The sequence below is a fragment of the Mustela lutreola genome, chromosome 3 (assembly GCF_030435805.1).
Source record: "Mustela lutreola isolate mMusLut2 chromosome 3, mMusLut2.pri, whole genome shotgun sequence".
NCBI classification, from domain to species: Eukaryota; Metazoa; Chordata; class Mammalia; order Carnivora; family Mustelidae; genus Mustela; species Mustela lutreola.
In genome coordinates, this window is record NC_081292.1 from 175,375,237 (window position 1) to 175,401,158 (window position 25,922).

The window sequence follows — 25,922 nt, forward strand, 5'->3', positions numbered from 1 at the left end:
TGTCCATGTTCTCCGTCTCTGCGGGATGCTGTTTGCATCACGTGCAAGACCCCAGAATTGTGACTCTTTTCATGCATACAATATTTAAAATTAAGAGAGGAAAATTTCAAGGCTGAAAAATCTTTTTGGTCAGGTTTTAACATGCAATAATTGTCTGCCTTTGATCAAATTATCTTCTGTGTGTCCATCTATAAAGTACACTGTCATATCCAAATTCCATGGCAACGTGCCCTCAGATTTTCTGGGTTAACTTTATGGAATACCTCCACATCATCGAACCAAACTGTTGTAAGTGCCGTATGTTTACAAAGATTATTTTAATCGATTGTTGGCTTCTCTAAAGAAATGCCAGTGTAACGAGCAGAGTGGGGGTAGAGAACGAAACAAAAAGGAAAGAGTTGGCATGAGTTGATCCAAGTCCAGCATTGAAGCAGCAAATCCTTTCATTAGTGAAATGGAAGAACAGCCTAGGCCATGCCCTGGAGGAAGGTAGTGGGATGGTCAGACACTGAATGGATCCGATTTCAAACACTGTATGTTTTATATATGTCCAGAGTGTAAATGATTTTTTCCCCCCAAAATTAGGGTCAGAAGAAAGGGAAATGGAGAAACAACAGATACATGAATCAGAGAGACATGAATGGCAGAATTCCTGGAAAATGACAACATTTTGCTTGTTAGAAACTGTAGGTGTGGGTTTAGTTTCTTTGGTCATGGGAGTTTGATTCTGGCATCATCTTAAACCGGATCTGAACTCTGATTTTGCCACTAAAACAGAGACTGAGTCACGTGATTTCTGGGATCAATGGAAAGAGTAGCTCAGAGACAGTCAAGAGCAAACACCCCAATGCCTAATACAGAATAGATTCACAGTAACTGTTGCCTTTGATGACCAAACAGGCAGTCCACACATGGATGAAATTTAAAAAGACTCTATGGGGATCCATTTCAATGATCTTTCATAGCTTACTCATTAGTTCGTAGCTTGCTGGAGGCCTGCAGTCAGGGGAAGGACCACGTGAGTGCGTGAGAGCCCAGGCTTAAGTCTAGCTGGTGTCCGCAGCAGGAAAGAGCCATCAGCACATCTAGTGGGTATGTAGTTCTTTAGCAAATCCTCTAGGGTATTTATTTGAACAAAGCCCTTTGTTGTATCAAAGACTTTAGGATAAAAATGTGTGATGAGTTGAGAAAGAGGAACCCATGAAAGAAAAGAAAAGTGTGACAAAAGGAGAGAATCAGAGGAAGGATGATTCCAGAAACAAAAAAAGACAAGTGTTTCAAGGAGAGTGAGCCACGTGGTTTGGAACAAAGCAGAAGGGCCTGGGACAGATAAGGACACAGAAGTCATGGGTGATTTCTGCAGGAGCATTTTCAGGGCAGGGGGACCAAAGGCAAATCATGGCGGCTGAGGAGCGAACAGGAGATGAACTACAGTTAGCCTGGTTAGTTACTTTGTTTGTTTTTTTAAATCTTGACAGAGAAAGGAAGGACATGGAGAGGATGGCAATCCTTTGCTTACAGGACCTGAAAGATCTAGATGAAATTTTATATTTCATTAGTATGGGGGCCATTTACATACTTGAGGATTGAAAGAGAAAAGCTAACATCAAAAAGAAAGGAGGGGCCAAGAGGCGTGGTTCTGGTGGGAGTCCCAGGATCAGGGGACAGGGGGAAGGAAGAACAGGTTCTGAATGGGAAGCCAAAAGAACTCACCCTTTTATGCAAGATGAAAATAGGCAGGTATAGAAGCTGTGTGGATCAGAGAGGAGGAGGAAGGTAATGAGCATTTGAATCTCTTGGGGTAGGTGCTGTTCTGAGGACCAGGCTAAGCCTGGAGAGCAGGAGTTCACCTCGGCACTCGCCAGCTGGCTGAGATATGGAATTCTCTCCCGTTCCCAGCAGCCCAGGGGTAGGCATAAAGAAGGTTAGGTGAATTGGGGATATTCTAAGCTTATGAACTGACATACCTTGGGTCCCTGTGGTCCAGGCAAGCCTTCGGGACCTGGGAATCCCTTCTGGCCAGGAGAACCAGCAGGTCCAGGAAAGCCTTTCTCCCCCTATTAAAAACCAACACAGGATAAGAAACACAGAAGAGCATTGTCTAGCAATAAACATACCCACAACCATTGCTTTCTTTTCGTTACAACTTAATGAATACATCTGACATATTTTTTTCCCCCTTGGATCAACAAAATTGGTACTCAGCAGTAAGTATAACAGTAAATGGAAAGCTACCTGCTTTTATTATTTGTTGGTAAGCTTGAAAATTTACGCCTTTGGTGTTGTAGGAACTACTTTCCCCCAAACGGTGGCGCTACACAGAACAGAGTTTCAGAGAGTTCATCAAGAAGTAGGAAGGGAAAGCCCAGTGAGAAAGTTGAGATTGGTTCAGTGTGCTTGCTTGGGGATGGAGAGAGAATGAGGCTAACACACAAGAATGTGTTTGGGGAGTGTGCATAATTGCCCTGTAGCTTGAAAAGAACAACAAGCAGGCTATCAGCTTTAGCCCTTTCTTGATTACACAGGAATTAGTAATCCAATCTGCTCTTTGTGTAGGAGATGCAGGAGATATCAAGAGTGGTATTACCAAAAGGGTGAGCGAAATAATTTTTTTAAAAGAGATGATATTATGAGAATGTCCCTAGAAACGAGTGAGTGAAAGTAATCTAGGCTCCATGAGTGACATGGTTCTGCCAACAAATAATTTTCTGGTGAACACAGGTCCTGGGATCACTCTTTAATTATAAATGTCGCTGGTTGATTCAGTCAATTTAATTACACAATTGGTAAATTAAATTTAAAAAAAAGAGAAAGAGACCAAGTCAGCCATTTCACATTGTTATACACACACACATCCCACAAAAGGAGAAACAAAAGAATTTGCTTGTCCTCTATCAATACTCAGTCACTTGCAAACACTCTAGAATAGCATCTTGCACACAGCAGGGACTTGATAAATTCTTGAGAGCAAAAAGGAATCCCAGCTTTCCAACATGCATCTGAGTGAGTAAATTACATTCATAGCTTTAGGGAAAAACTTAAATAAAAGTTTGTGTTAATTATAGAATAATTGAAAATAAATAGAATAGTTACTATAGTTAGTACATAAATTATGTGTAAATTATTTTATCTAAAGAGCTAAAAATACATTCTAAAAATATTTTTAGTCCCCTTCACTATTGTTAAGCAATTCATTAGTGTCCCAGAGGAAAGGGTTTGGTAAACAAAGAAAAAACTTTAGTTCGGCCTCTGTCTTAATTATCACAAATTGCAAGTTAATGGAGCGGACTAATGAGATTTCATGGCATTCTATTTTTTCCTTGAATTCTGCAATGGAGCTACAGGTTTGCCCCGCTATCTGAAGACACAGAGTTCCTATGAAACTTTTCCTAATTTGAAATGGTGTAAACCAAAGAGTATCCCCGATTTCCGAAAGTTCGAATTACACAACTTTGCTTTTATGAAAAACCTACGTTAGTGTGGTAATGTGTTTTTTGGTTTTTGTTGTTGTTGTTGTTTCAAAGAAGCAACATCCTCTTCGGATTTCTTTTGATTACCAAAACGAATGGCTGTGTGGGTCTTTCCTAAAAGCGGAGAGGCGCAAGGCGAGCTTTCAGAAAGCGGGGGACACCTGTAGTTCTTCCTTGTGCGGCATTTTGGCCTTAGCCAGAGTGCTGATGCGGAATTCTATCGCCAGGGGGCGCGCCTGCACCGGTGCTGCGAGCCTTGAAGTCTGCGGATTCCAATGCCTGTGTCCAACTGAGTGAATCGAGTGTTTTCTGTTGGTCTCTCATGTTTATCAACATTTCTACATATAGAGGCATTCTTAGGAGCTTTCTTTTTTTGCCAACTTGCTCCTTTTTCTTTACAGACCTAAAGAGTTACATTTTAACTGATGGCATTACACAAGTTGCATGAAACTTTCCAGAAGGCTTTTTCCCCCCACCTTTTCTTTGGTTAATGTTTATATACAATTTCTTTAAAATTGGACTTAGGGAATGAAATAACACACTGCGGGTCTTTCTGATAAGAGCGAATTCCTGGATGGGCCCCACAGAAGAAAAGAATATTATTAGGATTTCGTTTTTACCTTCTCCCCTTTGATCCCATCACAGAAGCACTGGTCTTTGTCTTTGCAGACACAGCCCTAGGAAAAGGGAAAAAGAAAGAGTTTTGTTTAAAAACAGCTTAATACATCCTGGCTGACCAGGCAAAAGCAAACATATTTTTCTGTTCTTTGAGCATGAAACACCATTTGTTAGAGGAGCCACACTGGGACAATAATATATCGAGAGAAACAGAGCCGAGAAGTGAGAAGAGGTTGCATATAGGAAAGCTGTCGGGTGAGTGTACATCATTTTTATTATATTGGGGAATTTAAGTTATTTATGGAAAAAAGGAAGTCATCTTTTCTTGTTTCAGGATAATGTATAGTTGTACCGTATGAAATTGCCGTAACCATCAGTAGAAAGTCTCTTAGATTTAACTATATATATATGCATATGTGTATATTAACTGGTCATATCTTCTATAAGTGATTCAAAGATTTTCTTTTCCTGGAATGATGTTCAAGAAGAACAAACTAATTCAGTAGTGCATCAACGGGTTCTTAGTATAAATCAAAAATAAAGATTTAGCTGTGAGCTTGGGCGCTCTTATCCTATCACAGTTACTTTGATACATTTTAGAACCTATGCACAGGCCAACTGTAATGAAGGTCGATTTTTGAAAATCTCTCTGCCAGCAGAGGAACAAAGAGGTAGTTGAAAATACTAAATTTAAAATGTGCTTTGACACATGTTCTATGTTTATGTATTTATCTTTTAAATTTTTTTCTTCAGGTTAATATTAACTGAGAATGAGTTTGCTTTCCACAGGAAATGAGTATTAATTGACAGCAAAAGCGGGGCAAGTCTAGGACCTGTGCTGGCTGGTTGGTAGGAAGAAATAAAATAGAAATTACCTCAGATGTTTCCAAAGTGGAGGGCCCTATTTGTTCAATTAAAATAAAATGCTCAAGCAAAAACATCTTTGTTTCCTGAACGTAGAACAGTAGGCTATGCTGCCTTTCAAGAAAGAGAAGTGCATAGTAATTTTCAGACACCAAATTTATAACTACCTCACAATTTATATAAATAGAAAGTGACTGACAAGGAAAATCTATATTCCCCTCAAGGGTTGGAGAGTTGGTATTTTTTAGAAAACGATTTTTCTGATTTTCCTCCCAGATGTTTGGGGTCATTCAGTCACACCTTGACATAATATATCAAACTTGTCTTTCTAGATTTTTAAACTTTATGTTCATTTCAATCCCATATTTAAGAATACTCAACTGAAGTAATAGTTCTCAAAGTGGGGTCCCCCCACCAGCAGCAGCCACACCACCTGTAAGCTTGTCAGAAATGTGAACCCTCGGCTCTACCCCAGTCCCCCTGGATCAGAAACCCTGATCTCAGGGGTGGGTCTCAGTATTCTGTTTTAATAGGCCCTCTGAGTGATTCTGATCCCACTGGTCTAAGCTATCATGTAAAATCTGAGTCTGCAAGCTAGAGCTAATTCTCAAAATGTGTCTGAACATTAGATCATCTGACACACTAATTTGTACATCGGTTTTCGCTTGGGATGTCTTTTTTTCCTGTCATCCCAAGCAAGTAGCCAAGTTTTTATGCCCCTCACTTTTGGGATGCTTTGTCACTGGGCTGAAAGCGAAAGCCGGCTGAAGACAAGAGCTCCAGCTTTTGTTTCTGGTTTCAGTACCTGCTGCCAGTTGGTCCCAAGAGTTGGAGGAACAAGCATACTGCTCCCACACAGCATGTGTATGTGTGGGGGTACAGCAGGGCCTCAGAGAGGAGTCTGAGTCCTACACCCAAGAGCACTAGATATTGGATAAGGAAGCAACACCTGCGTGAGGACCCAATGCCCAGGTTCACGCGGTGGTGATGGGCCACAGTTTTCAAGTAGACAGTGAGCATCTCTGACTCTTCTGCCTCCAGACACAACACAGCACTTTCTGGGAATCTCTGGACCACGGGTAAGAGGAGGCAAATGACCAATTCTCTAAACTCTGAGAAGGTAGATGGAGGTCATGAGTCAGGCCTTATTTTATTTCTCGGAGCGAACGCCGTGTTGGCCATACGTTACTGGAAATCTTTCACATGAGCTTGAACAAGTGTGTGTTTGCCCCCAAATGAGATCAGGTCTTCCTTCTTATTTGCTCCCATGAACACGTGTAGTTTCATGTTTAATGTATATTTTCCCTGGGGCCTGTAAGCCCTAGGAGGGAAGGAATTATAGTCTTATTCACATAAGTAGCCCTGATGAATAATATACACTCAGCAAATGCTTGTGGATTCGGTGAATGGATGGATGGGTAGATAGAAAACTGGTAATTTGTTTACATCCAATTTGGACCTGGAATTTCAGACACAGGAGCCTAAGGCTATTGTTGCACTACCGTGACTGAGATCTTTTCTCTACACATGAATCATGCACAACTATCATTGAAGTGGCAAAAAATGAAACTAGAAGCCTCGGCTATTTTAATACCTGTTAAAATTAACACCAGGCTAATTAGTTAATAGTTGCTTGGACTGAAAAGTCTTTTTTGGAAACTTTGAAACCCTTCAAGAAGTTGAAAAACAGGGGCGCCTGGGTGGCTCAGTGGGTTAAAGCCTCTGCTTTCGGCTCAGGTCATGATCCTAGGGTCCTGGGATCGAGCCCCGCATCGGGCTCTCTGCTCGGTGGGGAGCCTGCTTCCTCCTCTCTCTCTGCCTGCCTCTCTGCCTACTTGTGATCTCTCTCTGTCGAATAAATAAAATCTTTAAAAAAAAAAAAAAAAAGAAGTTGAAAAACAGTGCAATGAACCCTTCTAGAGCTTCCTATCTAGGTATGCCAACTGTTACCATCTCTTTCTCTTTCTCTCGCTCTCTCTCTCTCTCTCTCACACACACACGTGTTTTTGCTAAACTGCTGAAAAGTAGACTATAGACACCAGGACATTTCACTGCTAATGCTTCTGTGTGCATCTCCCCAAAACAACAGTATATTCTTATCCAGTTGAAACATCATTTCTGAAACTAAAAAATCAACACTGATTTTTTAATTTCAGGTAATTGGTAACTTCAAGTTACTGGTTCTAAAGTGAGCTCTGCAGGCTTATATAAGACTTATATAATGTTTTTACTTATAACCAATAAATGAAGTCTGTTCTCAACCCGTGGTTCTCACGGTTTCAAAGAAGAAGCCTTAGGACTCAGACGGGTGGTATTCACAGATTGGGTATAGGGCTCACTGTGTGTGACTGTATTGTTCCCTTGAGTTCCCTCTTGCCTGGGGTCTGGCTTTCCATCTTCACCCATAGTGACTTGCTCCCCTTTTCTGATCATCAAAACCATGGTTCCTGATTTTTTACATTATTGCCCTTCAGTTGGAACATTAGGGGGCAACATATTTAGGTTTTGTTTGTATTTGGCTTCATTGTCTTTACATTAAGATAGAAACTCTATTTGATAGTTCAAAACCAGCTGGTTGGTTAAATGAAAAAGTTAGTTAAATTGAGCAATTTTAAAAAATGAACAAACAGATCCACGAACATTTTAGACATTTTATAACTTAAAATATACACATGTATGCCAAATCTTCAATCTTATGAAATAGGGTCTGGGTCTTTTCTTTGGGAATGGGTCTGCTGTTGGAATTCTGTGACACCATTCTTCCTAAGCCACACCCATGATGCACCACTGACCATTTCAGCTTCTGGTTTCTTTGAAACAGGTTTATTCCTGAAAGATGCTTATGGAGTAATTTGAGTATGGAGTCCTTCTCGACATTAAACCGTGTTTTTCTCTAACTTCTTAAATGTTTTCTCAGCCATATTTAATTGAATAGCAGTTTCTAGTTGTCACAGAAACACAAATCTTAGGCATTTGTATTTAACCAATCTGTTATTTAATACTTAACAAAATCACTTTGTTACTACAATAAGTACAACTGATAGAAACAACTAACTCTTGGCAACCATAAAACTCTACGAGTGGAGCAGGCATATGCCAATGTACTAGGGAGAAGCCTATGGGTCTCAGGTGGGCAGTGTCAGTGGGCATCGACCGATATATTATAGAGCAGGTATGGAGAGTTCTGGTCAGTCCAACAGTCACTCAAAAGGAGAGTCATTGTGAGAGCATCTATCTGTCCACCATGTCACCCACATGCAGTGGTTAGCACAGCTGGCAAGATTCCAGAGCTAGGTCCAGGGTTGTTTCTAGGCTTAGCAGAAATGCTCCAAAACTCTTCCAGTTTTAATTTGCAGTTAAAATGACAAGGCATGGCCAGCTTATATATTTGCAAAATTGGACTGACCTAGGACTTCAGAGTATGTGACAATTTTGCTGACACACGGATGCTCCACCTGAGTGAATAAATTCAAAATTATAGTTAGGGGCCCTCTCTGGCTTTTGTTCAACTGCTACCTTGGAAGCAAGTGCTGCACCTTTGATACATCTGAGAGCACTTCCCAGGCCACGGAAATTAGGCTCTTCACTTTTTAGATGGTAATGACAGTAGCCTCAGACTCAAGATATTCATTTCTCTTAATTAAGCTGTTTTTCCTGAACTAATTTCTAAATTTGCAAATGTGTATGAATAATTCAAATAGATTATTTGGCAAAAAGGTACAGTGACTCTATTTTCATTATCACTGAGTTTGATCCACTTTTTTTGCAGCCACTTTTGAAACACCACGGAATGTTTTTCCATGGTAGAATAGACTATAACACATTACCCTCTATTCAAATGCTAAATCACTTAAAAATCAGCTTGGCCAAGTGCTACTGGCCATTAAGAAAGCAGAACTAATGAATATTTCTTAAGCAAAAATTTTATGACTTTTCCTCTTCCAATAATAAAGTACCTCTTAGTTTCCACATACCTTAATGAAATAAGAAATCATTTGTCATGAGTAGAAAGCTCTTAATAATGATTTTATGGGTTTTTGCACCCCGCTAGCCATTAATACATCAGGAAGTGATCCAAGATTACATGATGTTTTAGCACTTTTGAATATTAAATAGTTAAAACTCGTGAGAATGATTCATTTAAAGGTCACATGCATTTTTTACAATCTCACTTAAAATGTAAAATAAACTGTGATAGTAGAGAATCTTAATAGGTTTAGAAGTCAAGAAATAACAGTTCTTAGGCCATACCTACATAGGATCTGTTCCCAGATTTGTTAGCTGTGAACTGGAGCTTAGGACAATTACTTAATCCTTCCAAGTTACCTTTTCTTTAATGGAAGATATTAAGATCTATCCTCCAGGGGGGTTTTTTGTGAGTAGGATTTGGGATGCTATCCCTAAGGAGCTTGCAGAGTGCCCTGCTTCCAGTCAAAGGGGGTCACTTCTCTCCCCTTTCATGCTGTACTAGGCCAAAGGACACACACACTATTATCTGATACTTCCTACCATCTGTCCCATCTGCACATGTCCTGATTCTAACAGCAACAGTAAGAGACTGAAATGTATTTTTGTTTGACTACAAATGAATTAAGTAGTATTTGTTAATAGTACTCTTAGAGTATATTGAATATACTAGTTGATATTATTTATACATGAGCACAGATATAATTTGTTTTACTTGTTTAATAAAATATTGGTTGGAAACCCCAACGGTCCCTGATGCTCATACATGAAAGATGCCAAGTCAAGTGTATTATATAAAGGCAGCATGCGCTTCCCAGGAGGTCTGATCGGCTGGCTCTCCCACTGGTCTCTTTGTCTCAGCTCCCAGCCTGCCCTTGGACTGCCCACGAATTGCCCCCATGTTGCCCTCTCTTCCCAGCAATGTTGTAGAAGGGTTAAAGGTACTGTTTCCAGGTCAGACTTCCTGAGTCTGCATCCCAGCTCTGCCAAGTCATTTGTATAACTTTAGGTGCTCTTTAGTGCCTTAGTTTCCACAGCTGTAAAACGGGGTCAAATGGGTTAATATTGGTAAAGCACTTAAATGAATATATAGCACTTGGGGTTGTGAAGGGAACCAGAATATGTCACCCCAATATTCCCCTCTGACATAAAAATTATTTTGAATTGAAAGCAATAACGTGGCAGTAAATGCAGAGAAGGTTCCCCTTTTCTATGTAAAGGAAAGAAACTGGAGACAGACTCTCATTAGTCTAGAGATAGCACCAGAGGAATTTCATTTTTTTTTAAATTTTATTTATTTATTTGACAGACAGAGATCACAAGCAGGCAGAGAGGCAGGCAGGGGGTTGGGGGGAAGAAAGCTCCCTGCTAAGCAGACAGCCTAATGCCGGGCTCGGGATCATTACCTAAGCCGAAGGCAGAGGCTTTAACCACTGAGCCACCCAGGGGCTCCACCAGAGGAATTTCAAATAAACCTACTCCTAGTTACCTCTCCACCACATACAACCACAAGCCCAAACCCCTTGTCTTGTTAATTCTTCACAAATTTATTGCTTCTTTGTCTAAAAGGTATAAAGTTTCCTGCTCTGGTCACTTCTTTGGATCTTCATTCTCTTGTGAAGACTCCCATGAGCATGTAAAATATTAATTAAATTAGTGTGCTTTTCTCCTGTTAATCTGTCTTTGTCAGTTTAAATTTTAGTCCCAGTCAGGGACCCTAAGAGGGTCAAGGAAAATTTTTTCCTCCCCTACAGCTGTTACTGCGGCTATCAACAGTTTGGGCAATTACTAATGTATTAAATTAATATTGTTACTTAAATGTCCATGAGTTGAGGGCTTACTATGTTTTCTAGACTACAAGGAGAAACAATGTCTCACAATTCTATCTCCTCAGCACTGGCAGGCAGCAAACATTTCTCTTTTTACTCCTAAAACAAATAAAGAATCTAGTTATGAACATACATTTTTACTGGTCATTAATAGGCCAGGAAATCATTTCCAAATAATCTTGGAATGTTTCTGCTTTCTGCCTTCAAAACCTTGTATGCCCATCGTACCAACATTCTGGTGAAACAGAAGTGGACTTCCCTGCCTGCTCCCCAGCCTCTCCTCCCCCACGTTCAGCCCAGACTGGTTTAGTGTAAGGGGAAGTTGGCAGCGTTCAAAGCTGGTTAACACTCTACTGAGCAGGTCTGTTGATTCTGCATTATGATTATTGATCCTTTGCCCAGCCAATAGCCTGAGGCGAAAGTTTTTGTGTGTGAAAAGAGCTGACCGAGTGTGGCTGACTGAGCCAGACAGACTCCATGAGCCGCTCTTCGCAGGGCCCCTCCATCCCGCATCTGCCTTAAGCAACTGACCATGAGCCTTGGCAGCATGCCCTCCAGTAAAGGAGAAGGACACCCGTGCACCGCTCTCGTGGTGGCCCCTTCTTCCCCGCCCAGGAGCCCTTGTCACCACACTTGGATATCACAGAAATCTCACTGGAGCTGCCACTTCCTATCTTTCAACCCCTGTCCAGAGAGACATCACTAGTCTAGACATCTAAATCAGCCACCCGTTTTTGTTTTTCTGGACGACAGCAAGCATGCACATTACTGGCTCTGACAAAGAAGGTGGCAATTAGAGGTCTCTGGTACATTTGGGAATACATCAGTAAGAAAGTTCTGTCCATCTTGTATAAGGCAGCGAGTGGAATTTATACCTATAATCATTAACTCCAGGTTTTCGGGGTTTTTTTTTTCCCCCTTGCCCTAAAAGGTTTTAAGTCTAACAGGACTAAGAGTCCTTCACCATTCATGTAAGATTAACAGACTCTGAAGGATCCCATGATAAGGATGCTGTAGAGGAAATGAACTTGGATCCTTCCTAATATGATTTCAGTAGTTAACATTTTTTTGAACAGTGACTACATAGGACACTGCTCAGGCTCTCTGCTTTGTGTATGGCCTCATTTACACACAGTAACAATTCTGTGAGGTAGGTACTAAAATTAGCTCTACCTTCGAGCTATGAAAACTGGATGTCAGAGGCTAGAGGTCTTTATGAATGGAGCTGGGGGAGATGGATCCAGCTGGTTTGATCCAGGACCACATTCTCATCCACTATACTATATTTAATTATTGGCTGGCTTTGTAGGCTACTGAGGCATTGGGGAAGGGACTCAGATGTATCTCTTCCCCTCACACTGTCACTGTGACCCCAACGATGGCATGTAAAATCCCAGGGATAAATGTAACATCGTAGTTCATGGAGTTTACAGTATAAATCAGGAGTTGGTGCACTGCAGCCCACAGGCCAAATCCAGTGTGTGTCTGTTTTTGCACTACTTTTGACCTAAGAATTTATATTTTCCAAACAGTTGGGAAAAAATAAAAAGAAACATAGTATTTTGTAACAGGTGAAAATTGCCAGAGTGGCACCCAGGACTCTCTCTCTTCCCCCTGTCCCCTCCTCATATTCCTCCACTTCCTCCCACCATACTTCAGTCCAAGGGTTATTGGCACGGAGGGCACAGTTAATGCAAATTGTGGGTTGGAAGAATCCAGAAGATCATCTAGTCTAATAGTTCTTTATGTTTTGTACTTCCCAAGGCAGCAAAATTAAAAAACAATTAATGGAAACGAACAGTGGATTGTTTTATTTATATTTTGATATGTAAGGGCAATGGCTCTCTTCAAATATGCATAAGCAAATCTATCTTCCCAACCATGAGCCAATAGCAAATCTATCATCTACTATCGTCATCCCTTAAGAGAAAACAGGGATTTTTGGAGCACCTGGGTGGCTCAGTGGGTTAAGCCTATGCCTTAGGTACAGGTCATGATCTCAGGGTCCTGGGATTGGGCCCCACATCAGGGTCTCTGCTCAGCAGGGAGCCTGCTTCATCACACCCCCTCCCCCCACCTGCTGCTCTGCCTACTTGCGATCTCTCTTGCTCTCTGTCAAATAAATAAATAAAATATTTTTTAAAAAACAGGTTTTGTTTTGTTTTGTTTTAAAGACTCACCTATTTATTTGAGAGAGAGGGAGCAAGAGCTTATGTGTGCTCTTGCCCCCGAGGGGAAGGGGTAGAGTGTCTTAAGCCCACTCCATACTGAGCGTGCGGGGCTCACATTGAGCCTGACAGGGCTCTATTTCATAACCCCAATCACAACCCTGATCATGATGCCAGCTGCAAACAAGGCACTTAACCAACTACACCACCCAGGCGCCCCAAGAGAAAACAAATTAGAGCACTGTTAACGAAGCAAGTAAATGCTCATAGACTACAAGATGCTCCCTTAAAGTAAAAATAAGTAAGTTTTACTTCATAGGCTGTTCTTTTCTCATTTCCCTTGGTCTGGTGAAAGTCTACACCATCCAACACAGGCATGACTTTGGGAAGCACTGAACTAGTCATAACTATCTTCTCTCTGCCACCCACATCCCTTCTGGTCAGCCACTATCTGCTTCGTAACCTACGACCGCATGGTTTTCTCTCTGAGAGATCTCAGCAAGCTAATCTCATACAGTGTAATGCATGTTGCATTTAAAAATATGCCCTATAAACTGACACATTTTTTACTGATAAATGTCTCTTACACACACACACACACACACACCCCTCCATTAATGCCCCACATGGTAGAAAATTCAAACTCCCGACTGACAGGCAAGACACATTTTGGGGCACATGGGACCCTTTAGCTTGCCTGTTTGGTTTGCCTATATGTAGGACCAGGTCTTTTAAAAAATATTTTTGATACTATTACTTGTTTAAAAAAGTCAGAGGGAGAGATAAAACAGAAGAGACTGTGGACTCTGAGAGAGAAACTGAGGGTTTTGGGGGGGTGGGAAGGTGAGCCTGGTGGTGGGTATTATGGATTGCATGGAGCACTGGGTGTGGTGCATAAACAATGAATTTTGGAACACACAAAAAAATGAATTTAATTTAAAAAAAAAGAAAAAGAAGTATCTTGTGGGGGCACCTGGGTGGCTCAGTTGTTGGGCGTCTGCTTTCAGCTCAGGTCATGATCCCAGGGTACTTGGATCGAGCCCCATGTTGGGCTCCCTGCTCAGTGGGAAGCCTGCTTCTCTCTCTCCCACTCCCCTTGCTGGTGTTCCCTCTCTTGCTGTGTCTCTCTCTGTCAAATAATAAATAAAATTTTTAAAAAGTATCCTGTATATAAAACTAATCTAGGGTCACCTGGGTGGCTCAGTGTGTTAATGCCTCTGCTTTCGGCTCAGGTCATGATCCCAGGGTCCTGGGATCAAGCCCCGCATCGGGCTCTCTGCTTAGCAGGGAGCCTGCTTCCCTTCCTCTCTCTCTGCCTGCTTCTCTGTCTACTTGTGATCTCTGTCAAATAAATAAATAAAATCTTTAAAAAAATGTAAAAAATTAAAAAAAAAAAAACCTCATCTATTTCTTTTTCATTTGTCAACCCGTGAAGAAGCACAGTAGAACCAGGCATGTCAAGGTTCTCGTTCATCTCTCCAGGGATGTTTCTTCATGTGGGAGAGAATCTGGAAAAGCGGCCCTTAGCTCTTGTCCATGTGGAGAATGGTCACATGGCTTTCACTACTTCCAAAAGCTGTCACTTGGCTAATTATACCAACTGTCAATAGCAAATCTAAAGTGATTTTCAGAGTTTTACAGTTTTCAGCTTTGGGTTCTGGGAGAGCTGCTAGAAGTGTTTAGAAACCTTGCACTCAGGGCGCCTGGGTGGCTCAGTGGGTTAAAGCCTCTTGCCTTTGGCTTGGGTCTGCTCTGTGGAGGGCCTGCTTCCTCCTCTCTCTCTGTCTCTGCCTGCCTCCCTGCCTACTTGTGATCTCTCTCTCTGTCAAATGAATAAATAAAATCTTAAAAAAAAAAAAAAGAAACCTTGCACTCGATCAAATAAATATAAGATGATGATTCAAGAGAAAATCCATTTTCTATCTGTGAGCCTAAAGGTAACTCAAAAGGAAGACAAGAAGCTGAAGGTCCCTCTTTAGACGAGGTCAGTTTTCCAAATGGAAGCCTTGTTTGGATTTTTGGGGGAGATTCCGATGTGCTACTGTTTGAAAATATGGACACGATTTGGGTAGCAGTATTATTCTGAATAATAAGGAGAAAAAACAGGCTCACTTATGTATGTAAAAGTTAATCCAGAAAGATAGTTGTTTATTATTTTAATTAAAAAAAATTTTTTTAAAGATTTTATTTATTTATTTGACAGTGTTCACAAGTAGGCAGAGAGAGGGAGAAGCAGGCTCCCTGCTGAGCAGAGTCTGATGTGGGGCTCCATCCCAGGATTCTCCACCATGACCTGAGCTGAAGGCAGAGGCTTAACTCACTGAGCTACACAGCTGCCCCGAAATATAGTTGTTTAAATACTTTTATATTTATCCTCTTTTTTTGCATGTGTGTGAAAACCAGAATAAGACGGATAAAGAACCAAAAACAGTACCAACTCACAAGATGAGAAAAACAAGTGAGCAGACAAAAACAGATCAAAAGTGTCAATTGTTGGAAGCTGGGTGACCAGTGAAAGCTTCATGTCAACTGGACCATTACATTTGTAAATACTTTGACACATATCCTCTGTTCCAATAAAAGATAAGACAAAAAACCAGAAAATAAAGACAAACTCAAAAACAAGATAAATATTTCTGGTGAGTAACATTCATTGACAACACAAAGCATTGGGGGGGTGGATACTGAATCATCACATGGTTGGACTGAGTCTAGAAGCCAACTATGGTGGTTTGGAATTTGGTACCTGTGCATAGTAAGGAACATGAACCAAGAAACACCATTTTAACATTATTTAGAGTCATGAGGCATTTCCAATAGGGTCCATTCCAAAAGGGTGGGTACACACAGAGGAGAAAGAAAAAAGAAACAACAAAAATTGGAATACAGAGCTGTGGTAGCTAGTCTCTAAGATGGTCCCTAGTGATTCCTCCTCCTGGCATTCATGCCTTTTTGTAGTCCCATCACATATTGAACCAGGGTCGGTCTGTAGGACCAACAGAATAGGACAAGCATGGTGCTATGTCACTTGAGACTAAGTCATAAAATAAAATTGTGATATCTGCTCTGTCTTGGGTTACTTGCTATGAGGAATCCAGCTGCCATGTCAAGTCAAGGAGCCTTATGAAGAGGTCCATGCATTAAAGAACTGAGGCCTCTGGGAACAACCCTATGAATGAGTTATTTGACTCTGTCAAGACTTAGATGACTACTGCTTCAGCCTACAGCTTCTGAAAGGCATGAGGGACCTGGAGATAGCACCCCCAGACTTCTGCTCCCAGGATTCCTGGCCCTCAAAAAATGTATAGAATGATAGATGTTCACTGCTTTGAACTGAACAATTGGGGGCTAATCAATTAGGTAGTAGTGAATAATACAGGGTATCCAACTAAAATTAAAAGTTTGATGGAAATGATAAAAGAGAAATTTAGGAACTTTCTCAGAAAATAGGGCAAAAGAAAAAGAGGTGAACAATAACGAAAAAAAGCACAAAAGTTTTGAGGATCAATTCAGGATGTCCAGTATCTGACCAAATGGGATTTCAGAAAGGCCAAGGAGAGAAAATTAGAAGAAATTATCGAAGAAATAATATAAGAAATGATTCTCTCAGTGAAGAATATAAATGTTTTCATTGATAGGGCCCACTGAATATCCCCTTACAAATACACACATCTGAGGTATATTATCAAAGCATTCCAGAACACTGGGGACCATGAGAAGATTCTAGAAGGAAACAACAAGAAGAAACCGTCACATACAAAGATCTTAGAATCCAATGACACATTGGATGTGTCAACAATAATACTACAAGGGAGATATGGCATGATGCTTTCAGAATTCTAGGGCAAATTGATTTTCAGTGTAGCCTTTGATACTCACCAAATGATACATTAAGTTTGAGGACACACAGATTATATTCAGGTCCATAAGGAAGCAAAAATATTACCATCCTGGCATTCTTCCATGGTTAACTACTAGAGGATGTGTTCCACCAAAAAAAGGAATCAGGTCAAGAAAGGGGAAGACCTGGGATCGAGGAGAGAGGCTCTAACTCGGAATGAGTGTCTCAGGATGACCAAGGTATAAATAACTCAGACTAGAGCCAGAGGGTGGCAGCCCCTGGGGGACACCAAGGAAACTGACAAGTGTGACTAGAAAATTTAAAGACTTCAGGAAAAACAAAAGTTTGTCCAAGAAAGTTCACATACATGAAAAGCAGTGGCTTAATAATGAACACAATTTCCAAAACTATATACTACTGATATAACCAAGTTTTGATCTAAGCATGTTGGGAAGATTTGAAGAAAAGGGGGGTGTAGGTCACAGAAGTGTCCTCACCTACTGAGCTGCATGTCAGTAGTGTTAGGGGCGCCTGGGTGGCTCCGTTGTTAAGCATCTGCCTTCAGCTCAGGTCATGATCCCAGGACCCTGGCATCCAGCCCCACATTGGGCTACCTACTGGGCAGGAAGCCTGCTTCTCCCTCCCCCACTCCCACTGCTTATGTTCCCTCTCTTCCTGTGTCTCTCTCTGTCAAACAAATAAATAAAATAAAATAAATAAACAAATAAATAAAATGTCTGCCTCTTTGGGGGGATGCGTGGGAGGGTAGGTTAGAGGGGATCTTTGTTTTACTCTAAGTCTTTTAATACTACAAATATTTTATTATTATTATTATTTACTCTCTGTATTTTTTACTCTGCTCAAAATTCACAATAAAAAAGAAAGTTCATCTCAAAACCAGAAAATTTCCTATTAAGTTCACATTTAAAGTCTAAGAAGTTATTGTTTTCTCAACCTAAAAGCATTCTAAGTTCATCTTCAGTGATGTTTTTCTCCAATTTGGAAAATCACCAATCTAGCTTTGACTTCCCAGTAGAAAAAAAAAATACAGTAAGAATAAACATAGGAAAATTTTAAAGGAAAATGATTCAACCACTTGATGAAGTCACATTCAGCAGATTCGCTGCCAATGAAGGTCAGTCCTGGAGGTTGCCTGGCCTACCACTTGCTGGGGAGGCAGGGCACCGACACTCTCTGTTGTTCTAAATCATACACTATTAAGACTGCAAGTGGCATTAGGGTTTATCTGTCTCATACTGGGTTGGTCCAGATTTTATGTGGAGCCCAGAACCTCTCCTTTTCTCTTGAGCAGAGGAGCTGACTACATTTTAGGAAGACTGCGGAACTTCCAAGCATAGAGGCCATTACACATGCTAGTTCTCTTGCCCATTGCCCTGTCTGAATTGGAGAGGTAGCACCTACAAACCTGCAGGCTTGGTCTCAGCTGTGCCCACACTATAGAAAAAAAATTCTTTAAGGCTGATTTGGGTTGGGGCTCCATGAAAATATTTTCTCCCTGGGAGTGGAGGACAGTAAATGCTGTCTAACACTTTGATAGGAGCAGGACAGAAGCTGACAAATCACAAATATAGAAGCTCTCTAAAGGATAAGGAGAGAATCTGATATCCTGACTTGCCTTTTAAAATAAACTATAGAGATGTTTGGAGTTTTTGTTGCATTTGTTATGATTAATGTGCTTCGTTGATAGCACCAGTTCAAATCAAACCGTCATTAAGAAAAAAATATCTGTTATTTTCATGGTGTTCTGACTGAAAGTTAGGATAGTGATTCTCAACCACTAGTATACATAAATTTTCTGGAGCCCTTGGCAGTCTTAATTTTTCCAGGACCGCAAGTCTAGAGAATAGCTCTGAGTGCCTGGAATCTGTATTTGTATTTAAAGTCTAATAAATTATGCATTTAAAGTCTAGTAAGTTATCTCCTGTATGCCCAGGAGACTGGGTTGCAGGGGTTCCCCCGACACACATTGAGAGTCAACTTTACCTCTTGAGCATTAAGCAGAAACTGAACCTCATCTGGAAAACGATTGCACTTAAGTCTGTGGTATTTATGAAATAAGAAAACAGTATTTATTTTTTAAAATAGAAGTTAGGATTAATTATCAACCATAAATAAATTTCCCAAATTGTATTATGTCTCTCCTCTGATTAAAATTGTTTGTTCATTCCTTACGGCTGGCGGTGCCAAGTCTAAACTCATCAGAATGACGTACGAGGCTCTTTGTATTCTGGTCCCCCCTCTTTCCCCAGCCTCTGAGGCCACTGGTCACCCCGAGCTCTCTTTTGCATTCCTGGGATTTTCCACATGGTCCCTCTTTGGCCTGAATGCCCACTTCTCAATACCCCTTACTCTGCTTGGCTAAGTTGTGCTCATTCTGGTGCAGTTCAAAGGTTACCTCTTTCCGGAAGACTAGCTCCTTAAATCTTCTGGTAGTTACTTGCTCTCTCCTCTGTTTCGTGCATAACTGCTCTCATAACACATATTTAATTGCACTGTAATTATTTGTTTCTCCATCACCTAACAAAGCTTCTCATAGGAAGTCACATTTTACTCATCTCTATGTTCCTAGGAGAGGGGACAATCTACAGGGCAGGGGAGGAAGAGAGCAGTTGTCCCAGGGAAAAACTGCTTATCCGTGTCATATGACATGTGGACCTGCCTGATTATAAAACGAGGCCCTCAGGATAAACCTGAGTGGTGGGGGTGGGGGGCCCCTGTATATGGACTATATATGGAAAGGTATAAAGAGAAATGTAACAAATACCTCTTCACCTACCCCCAGCATAAGAAATAGCACATTACAAATACGGTTGAGGTCCCCTGTGTTGTCTCTGAATCTTCGATAAAGTTTGTTCTGTAAAACTGCCTCATCCTGGGAAAGCTGAACAAGCAGTGCACTGTCCTGCTCCGGTCCACGAGTGGAAGAATAAATGTGGAAATTGAGATGTTGGTGTGATTCAGTCTTCAGCAAGTACAGGAAATCAGAAGGAGAAGCTACCAAGAGAATGCAGGCCCCAGGGAATTTGCAGAAATCTTGGGCAGAATTTGGATTTCCCATGGATTTGAGATGGTATTCAAAGAATTTCAAGTCGTTTTAAATCTCAAAGGACAGGATACTCCTACATGGCCCTGGGGCTACAGTCACCAATAGTAGGTGTTCAATAAATATCGACCCTCTGAAAAAAAAAGCTTCCAGGGTACTAAATCCATCAAGTGGGTAGGCATAATTTGTATGACTATATATGCCAGATAACTATTATTAAAGCAACAAAAGAAAGTTAAAAATGAAATGGAGCACATGTCAAGAATAGTACAATGCTTCATGGCACTGAAAACAGACTATGGAGAGATAAGCATATAAATATGGTGATGACAGCTGGAGTGAGACACCATACAAAAATAAATAAGAAAGTGTAAGCTATGTCTCCAGAAAAACAAACATTTGGATATTTTAGACATTAATGATTGACTGAAATTTTTCTTCCAGATGACTAATGTCAGGTAAATAAAAATCATAGGAGCAGGTAGACGAGAAAACCAGAGTCCTTAGGACTGGCTCTGGGAAAAAAGAAATGCACAGTGTAGTATTACAAGTAGGAGGGTCTAAGAGGAGGTAAAAGGCATGAGCCCCAGAGCACAGTGAGCAGAAAAGGCAAAGATAAAACAGAAATAATGGGTCAGAGGGCAGAGACTTCACTCCATGCTTTTATTTTAGATAGGAAGAAGGGAAATTCTGCACAATGGTGATATCTCTTTTGGAGGGAAAGAAAAGAATATGAAAAACAGAGTTTTTCTTTTCTTTCTTTCTTTTTTTTTTTTTTTTTTTTTAGTTCCCTATTTTAGAATAAAAAGGAAAAGCAAGCAAAAATAAAATTTCAGAATTCAAAGCAACTGAGAACCCAATCACAAAATCTCTAAATGTTAAACATCAGGTGTCTTTTGGAGCTCTCTGAAGATGACTGTATTTTCACACCTCCCTTAGTATTTGCTTTGCTCTTCATATTAAAAATATTGTTTGTTGTTGCTAAAATAGAGTTTGATTGTTCGACTTGGATCAACAGAGCAGGCATCTAGATAGCTTGCTTCACTGTTAGTTTTGGAAAGAAGACTACAGAAAGAACAACAAAGGCATATTTAAATGAGTTTTCTTAAGACAGAGATGTAATCAGTATCATATCCTGATTAAAAAAATGCAGAGCTTTGACTTTTATATGACATCTTTTCAAATGTGCAACTGGGTTTAGAAAATGCTAAGAAAAGGTTTGGCCATTCTGGCAAATCCAGGAGAACTAGTATATATATTAGTGTATATATAGTTGGATATATATATATATATATATATATATATATATATATATGTATACATATGTGTATATATATATGCACTCGCATGCGCGTATTTACACACTCCTGTACACCGGTGGGTGCAGCTGTCCTTTGATAAGACTTTGGTAGCTAAGGCTTATGGAGGCAGCAGGGATGTGTGCTGTGTGTAGTCTTTACACAATGTTGGTATTCAGTCACATTCAGGTATTTCAAAAACCATTAACTCTGGGAGTTTGAACATGACTATCCCAGCAGTGCCGACAGGATCTTCAGCCCTCTGGCAAGCAAGCACAGTGTTGTTTGAGGAAACATTCTGCACCATGGAATGAGCAAAGCCAGTAATGTCCCAAATAATGCTTAACTTTCGGGTCTCTCAATTTTTTTTTCTCTTTTTTTTTTCTCAATTTTTTAAAGAAAGATTTTGATTTATTTATTTGAGTGACAGCGAGAAAGTGAGAGAAAGGGTGCACAGCCCTGAGAGAGGCAGAGGCAGAGGGAGAGGGAGAGGCAGACTCCCCACTGGGTGGGGAGCCAGATGAGGAACTGAATCCCAGGGCCCTGAGACCATGACGGGAGCTGAAGGCAGAGACTTAATGGACTCAGCCACCCAGGTGCCCCCAGGGCCTCTAAATTTTAATACATTATCTCTAAGGAAAAATACTTGGGTCCTATTAGAGACTATGGCTTTCAAGGATTCTCTGTGAGCACATTTCTTCCGAGTCATTATCTCTACTACTGAATTCAGTTGCTAAAACCACACATGTTATTTCTGAATCTTCATGTGGTAAATAAACCCCTAAGTGACATACAGATGATTCTCACAATTTGCAGTGTCCCTAGAAAAAGAGAGGAAGAACCCTAAATTAACCATCATGTAGCGATGGTATTCCCAGCATTACTTTTTCTGTCCCGTGTGAGCTTTTTCTATAGCCCAAGCCTATGAACTGTGGTTATTGACAAAAATACCCAAATAAAACACAGCTATAGCCAAGAACACAGGGTAATTAAAATCAAGTTATTTTAAATGTTGAAAACCAGCAAATACGACTTCATAATGTGCACACTTGTTGTGTGGTGAATGACATGCTTACAAATGGCTTGTTCACAAGTCAGTTGAAGTCAGCGTAAATAGATAAAGTCACTAATCTATATATGATTGTTGAACAAGAGTCTCATTTGGGCCCAGGGTTGTTGGGAAAACATTCTAAAAAGTACAATTTCTAGATAACTGAGGTTTACCCTTAAAAGTACCCAATCTTTGATCAACATTATTGTATTCTATGGTCTTTTTGTAAATAGACTATAAGTGACATAATCCTCCCTTTCTAAACACTGTTGCTGTCAGTGTCAACAATTTTGTGCCCCAGTGGATTCTTGGCCCCCAACTGATGGTGAAGAAATATTTGTTGAGTGATGCTACTGTATGTATATTTACATCTATATAATTTGATTACAGGATGGTATGTGGTTTCGGTTGTCAAATATGCTTTTTTTTTTTCTTTTGAGGGAGGCTCTTTTCCTTAGGCATTCTGCCTTTCCTTCTTTCTACTCTTGACTTCCTGTCTGTAGCTGTTTGTACCTCTCCCCATATTTCTGTTTCATACGTGTTCTTAATTAAGAAATCAGGTAACTGAAGTTTGGTAGAATTGCTTATAAATTCAGAATAAAGAGACTCTGGGTAGGGTTTTAGGACCTCAATGATAAATGAAGTTCAGAAATTTTGTAGCATTGTTCTGGTTTTTGTTTATCTTCTAGAGAATTAAAATTGCTAGGTAATGATGTGCTTACATAGTGAATAAGTAAACAGTTACAATAAAATACATACAGTCATATTTAAACATCCTCTTATTTAAAGAACTTTTTTTGTGGTACATATACGTAACATATAATTTATCATCATAACCATTTTTAAGTGTGCAATTCAGTAGTGTTAAGTATAATCACTATTGTTGTGTGACCCATCTCCAGAATTCTTTTCATTGCGCAAAACTGAAATTCTGTTCCCATTTAGCAGCTCCCCATTTCCCCCTCCTTCCAGCTTGTAACAACCACCATTCTTTCTTTCTCTATGAATCTCACTACCCTAGGCAACCCATATAAATGGAATCATGCATTTTTTGTCTTTTGGCAAACAGGTTCATCCTTGATGTAAACAGCTTAGGTAAACAGCATGTAAACACCTCTCATTTGTTTTGTCATCATTAAATTTTTAAAAAGATTTTATCTATTTATTTGAGAGGGAAAGAGAGAGAGTGAGCATGAGTGGGTAAGGAGCAGAGGGAGAGGGAGAAACTACCTGCTGAGTGCGGAGCCCAACGCAGAACTCATTGAGATTGGGATCTGAGCTGAAGTCAGATGCTTAACCAACTGAACCACCCAGACATCCCATAATTAGATTTTTAATATCAAAACATCTGTCATTGAAAGCCAAGGTCATGAGATGCATACCCATACCTAGGACGCTAGGAAAAGCTGTGGTAGTATAGATGTGCCCATAAGACAGACAAGACTTCCTAAGGACTCAGTTGTGTATAGTATGGCATATCAATACACTGGAATATTATGGAGACATCTAGAAAGATGAGGCAGATCCAGATGTTTTACCTTGGAGAGAAGATAAGACACTAAGTGAAGAAAATATACGGATAAACAGTATGATCACAGTTTTATATAAAGCATAGAAGTATGTCTAGAAGTATATCCATAGAATAGTTAAAAACAATTATCTCTGGGGCGCCTGGATGGCTCAGGCTGTTAAACATCTCACTTTGTCTGGGGTTGTGATCTCAGGGTCCTGGGATCGAGCCCTACGTTGGGCTCTGCGCTCAGTGGGGAGTCTGCTTGAAGATTCTCTCCCATTACTCCTCTCCCCTCTCTCTCTCTCAAATAAATAAAATATTTTTAAAAAATCATTCTTTTTGGTAGTGGGATTAAGGTGTCTTTCAAATTTGACTTTTTACTTCCTTGAATTGTCTTAGAACTTTGGCATCTACATTACTTCACAATCGGGAAGAAAAAAACAGTAATAAAATTTTCATTGTTTTAAAAAAGGAAATGACAATAATGATGAAGTAATGGTGGACTGGTGACCTGTCCACAAAAATGAAAAACAAAAATGCTTTGCTGAGAAAAGTCTATTTCAGGTTTAGTTTATGTTACTTTCTCATTTCAATCCTACATTCTAAGCCAATTAAACAAACAAACAAAACCAATAAAAGTTTCAGACATACAAGAATGAGTCAGTCCGAAAAGTATTTTCAGGTACACTTTTCATTCTTGTGGAGCTGAAAAACAGCGCCTTTGTAGGTAATGATGTGATAAGAAAGTTCTTAAGGCAGACATTCAGGCTATAGAGCCCTATGAGTTTACAAAAAGCCTCTTCAGAACGTGAATAAAGGGGAAGGAAGTGAACATACCTAGCCACCGTATTTCAAAGGACTCAGCAGTGAGTCTCAAGTTTTCCACCCAAATCTCCAAAATGTTTTTCACCTGACACAGTCAGTGCCTGTAAGAACGGACAGGTATTTGAAGAATGGAAAGCTAGTTCTATGCCTAGAGAGAGGATTGTGAAGTGTTTTTATAGACTCTGGCTTAAGGAATAAAAAATGAAAAAAGACAACACTGGACACAATCTATAGGGATCTGGATTTAGAGCAAGAAACAGAGAAGTTTTTCTCTGCTAAGCTGTCATGAAAATGCTTCTTCCTTTAAAATGTGCGAGAGACAAACAACTTTTGCCTAAACCACAGAAAATACAAACAACAAAATCCCCATCAAAGAAGACATCTCTAATAGAACAATGGAAGTACTATTTGGCATATCTATATGCCCATAGTTATAATATACTTGGGTTTGAAGAAACTCTAAGAATTACTTAACACCACCTTTTAATCTTTAAGTGGCAGAAAAGCATGATATATATTAATAACCTTGTTTTCCCAGTGTGCTTATTTAAGGTATTATAATACACATGTAGGTATTTTACTGGATAATCAAGAAATCTCAGCATCGGTTTCCATTCCTAATTTTGTGGTTTGGTACTAAAAAGTCCCTGAGACATACAGACTTCTCAATGTTTGGAAGCTAAAATGAACCAGACTCCAAATGACTTAAGCCATCTTCAGAATGCAAATACAAAACTAAATTTCTGTCTGCAATAGTTTCACCTGTGCTTGCTTCTAACACACAATCAGAATTTTTGTTACTTTGGGGCTTTGACTTGGTTTTCATGTGCTCCTTATCACCAAAAGGGCATAAACGAGAGTTTTCATCTCTTAGGTATGGATTAGAGTGGGGGGGGGGGATAAAATTTGCGGGGCACATCTGGTCCAATGTTTATTTTTGTCTGGCCCTCAGGCTAAGAATGGTTTTACATCTTTAGATGTAAAAAGACTATTAAGCTTTCCAGGAGAACAGTTGCTCAGAATGCTGGGGACATTGCCTCTTGGCCCATAAGCCTAAATATTTACCTGAAACTCCAGAAAAAGTTTGCTGATCCTGATGTAGAGTAGAAAGATTTGGAACTAGACAGAAGGCAAAAAGACTTGAGTGACTTTTTAGACTGTATGACCTTGGGCTGGTTGAAGATCCTCACTGGGTCTCCATACTCTTACACACATGGTCTCTTTGTCATTTTATTCATGGTTTTGTTTCATGCACACTGTAGCTATTTAAGAAATCCTAATAAACCTAATTTAATTTGCACAGCATGCTGAGAATAACACTGTGACCTTGATTTGCTTTGGAAGAAACCAATCTGGATCACGATGAAGGGAAGTCATTACGATGTTTACAATTTTCTAAATGTTAAACCCAAAGT

At 40.0% G+C, this 25,922-nt stretch overlaps 1 protein-coding gene across 2 annotated transcripts in view; it reads right to left on the reverse strand.

The window, feature by feature from the left end:
* The window catches only part of COL4A3 (collagen type IV alpha 3 chain), a 127,260-nt gene that overhangs the window by 61,803 nt on the left and 39,535 nt on the right, over nucleotides 1-25,922 (reverse strand). For both annotated transcript variants that reach the window (XM_059167848.1, XM_059167847.1), the window contains exons 2-3: nucleotides 4,091-4,147; nucleotides 1,968-2,057 (exon numbers count right to left, since the gene is read on the reverse strand). In XM_059167848.1, the coding sequence (XP_059023831.1) occupies nucleotides 1,968-2,057; nucleotides 4,091-4,147 (147 nt within the window). The remainder of the gene's footprint in view (nucleotides 1-1,967; nucleotides 2,058-4,090; nucleotides 4,148-25,922) is intronic.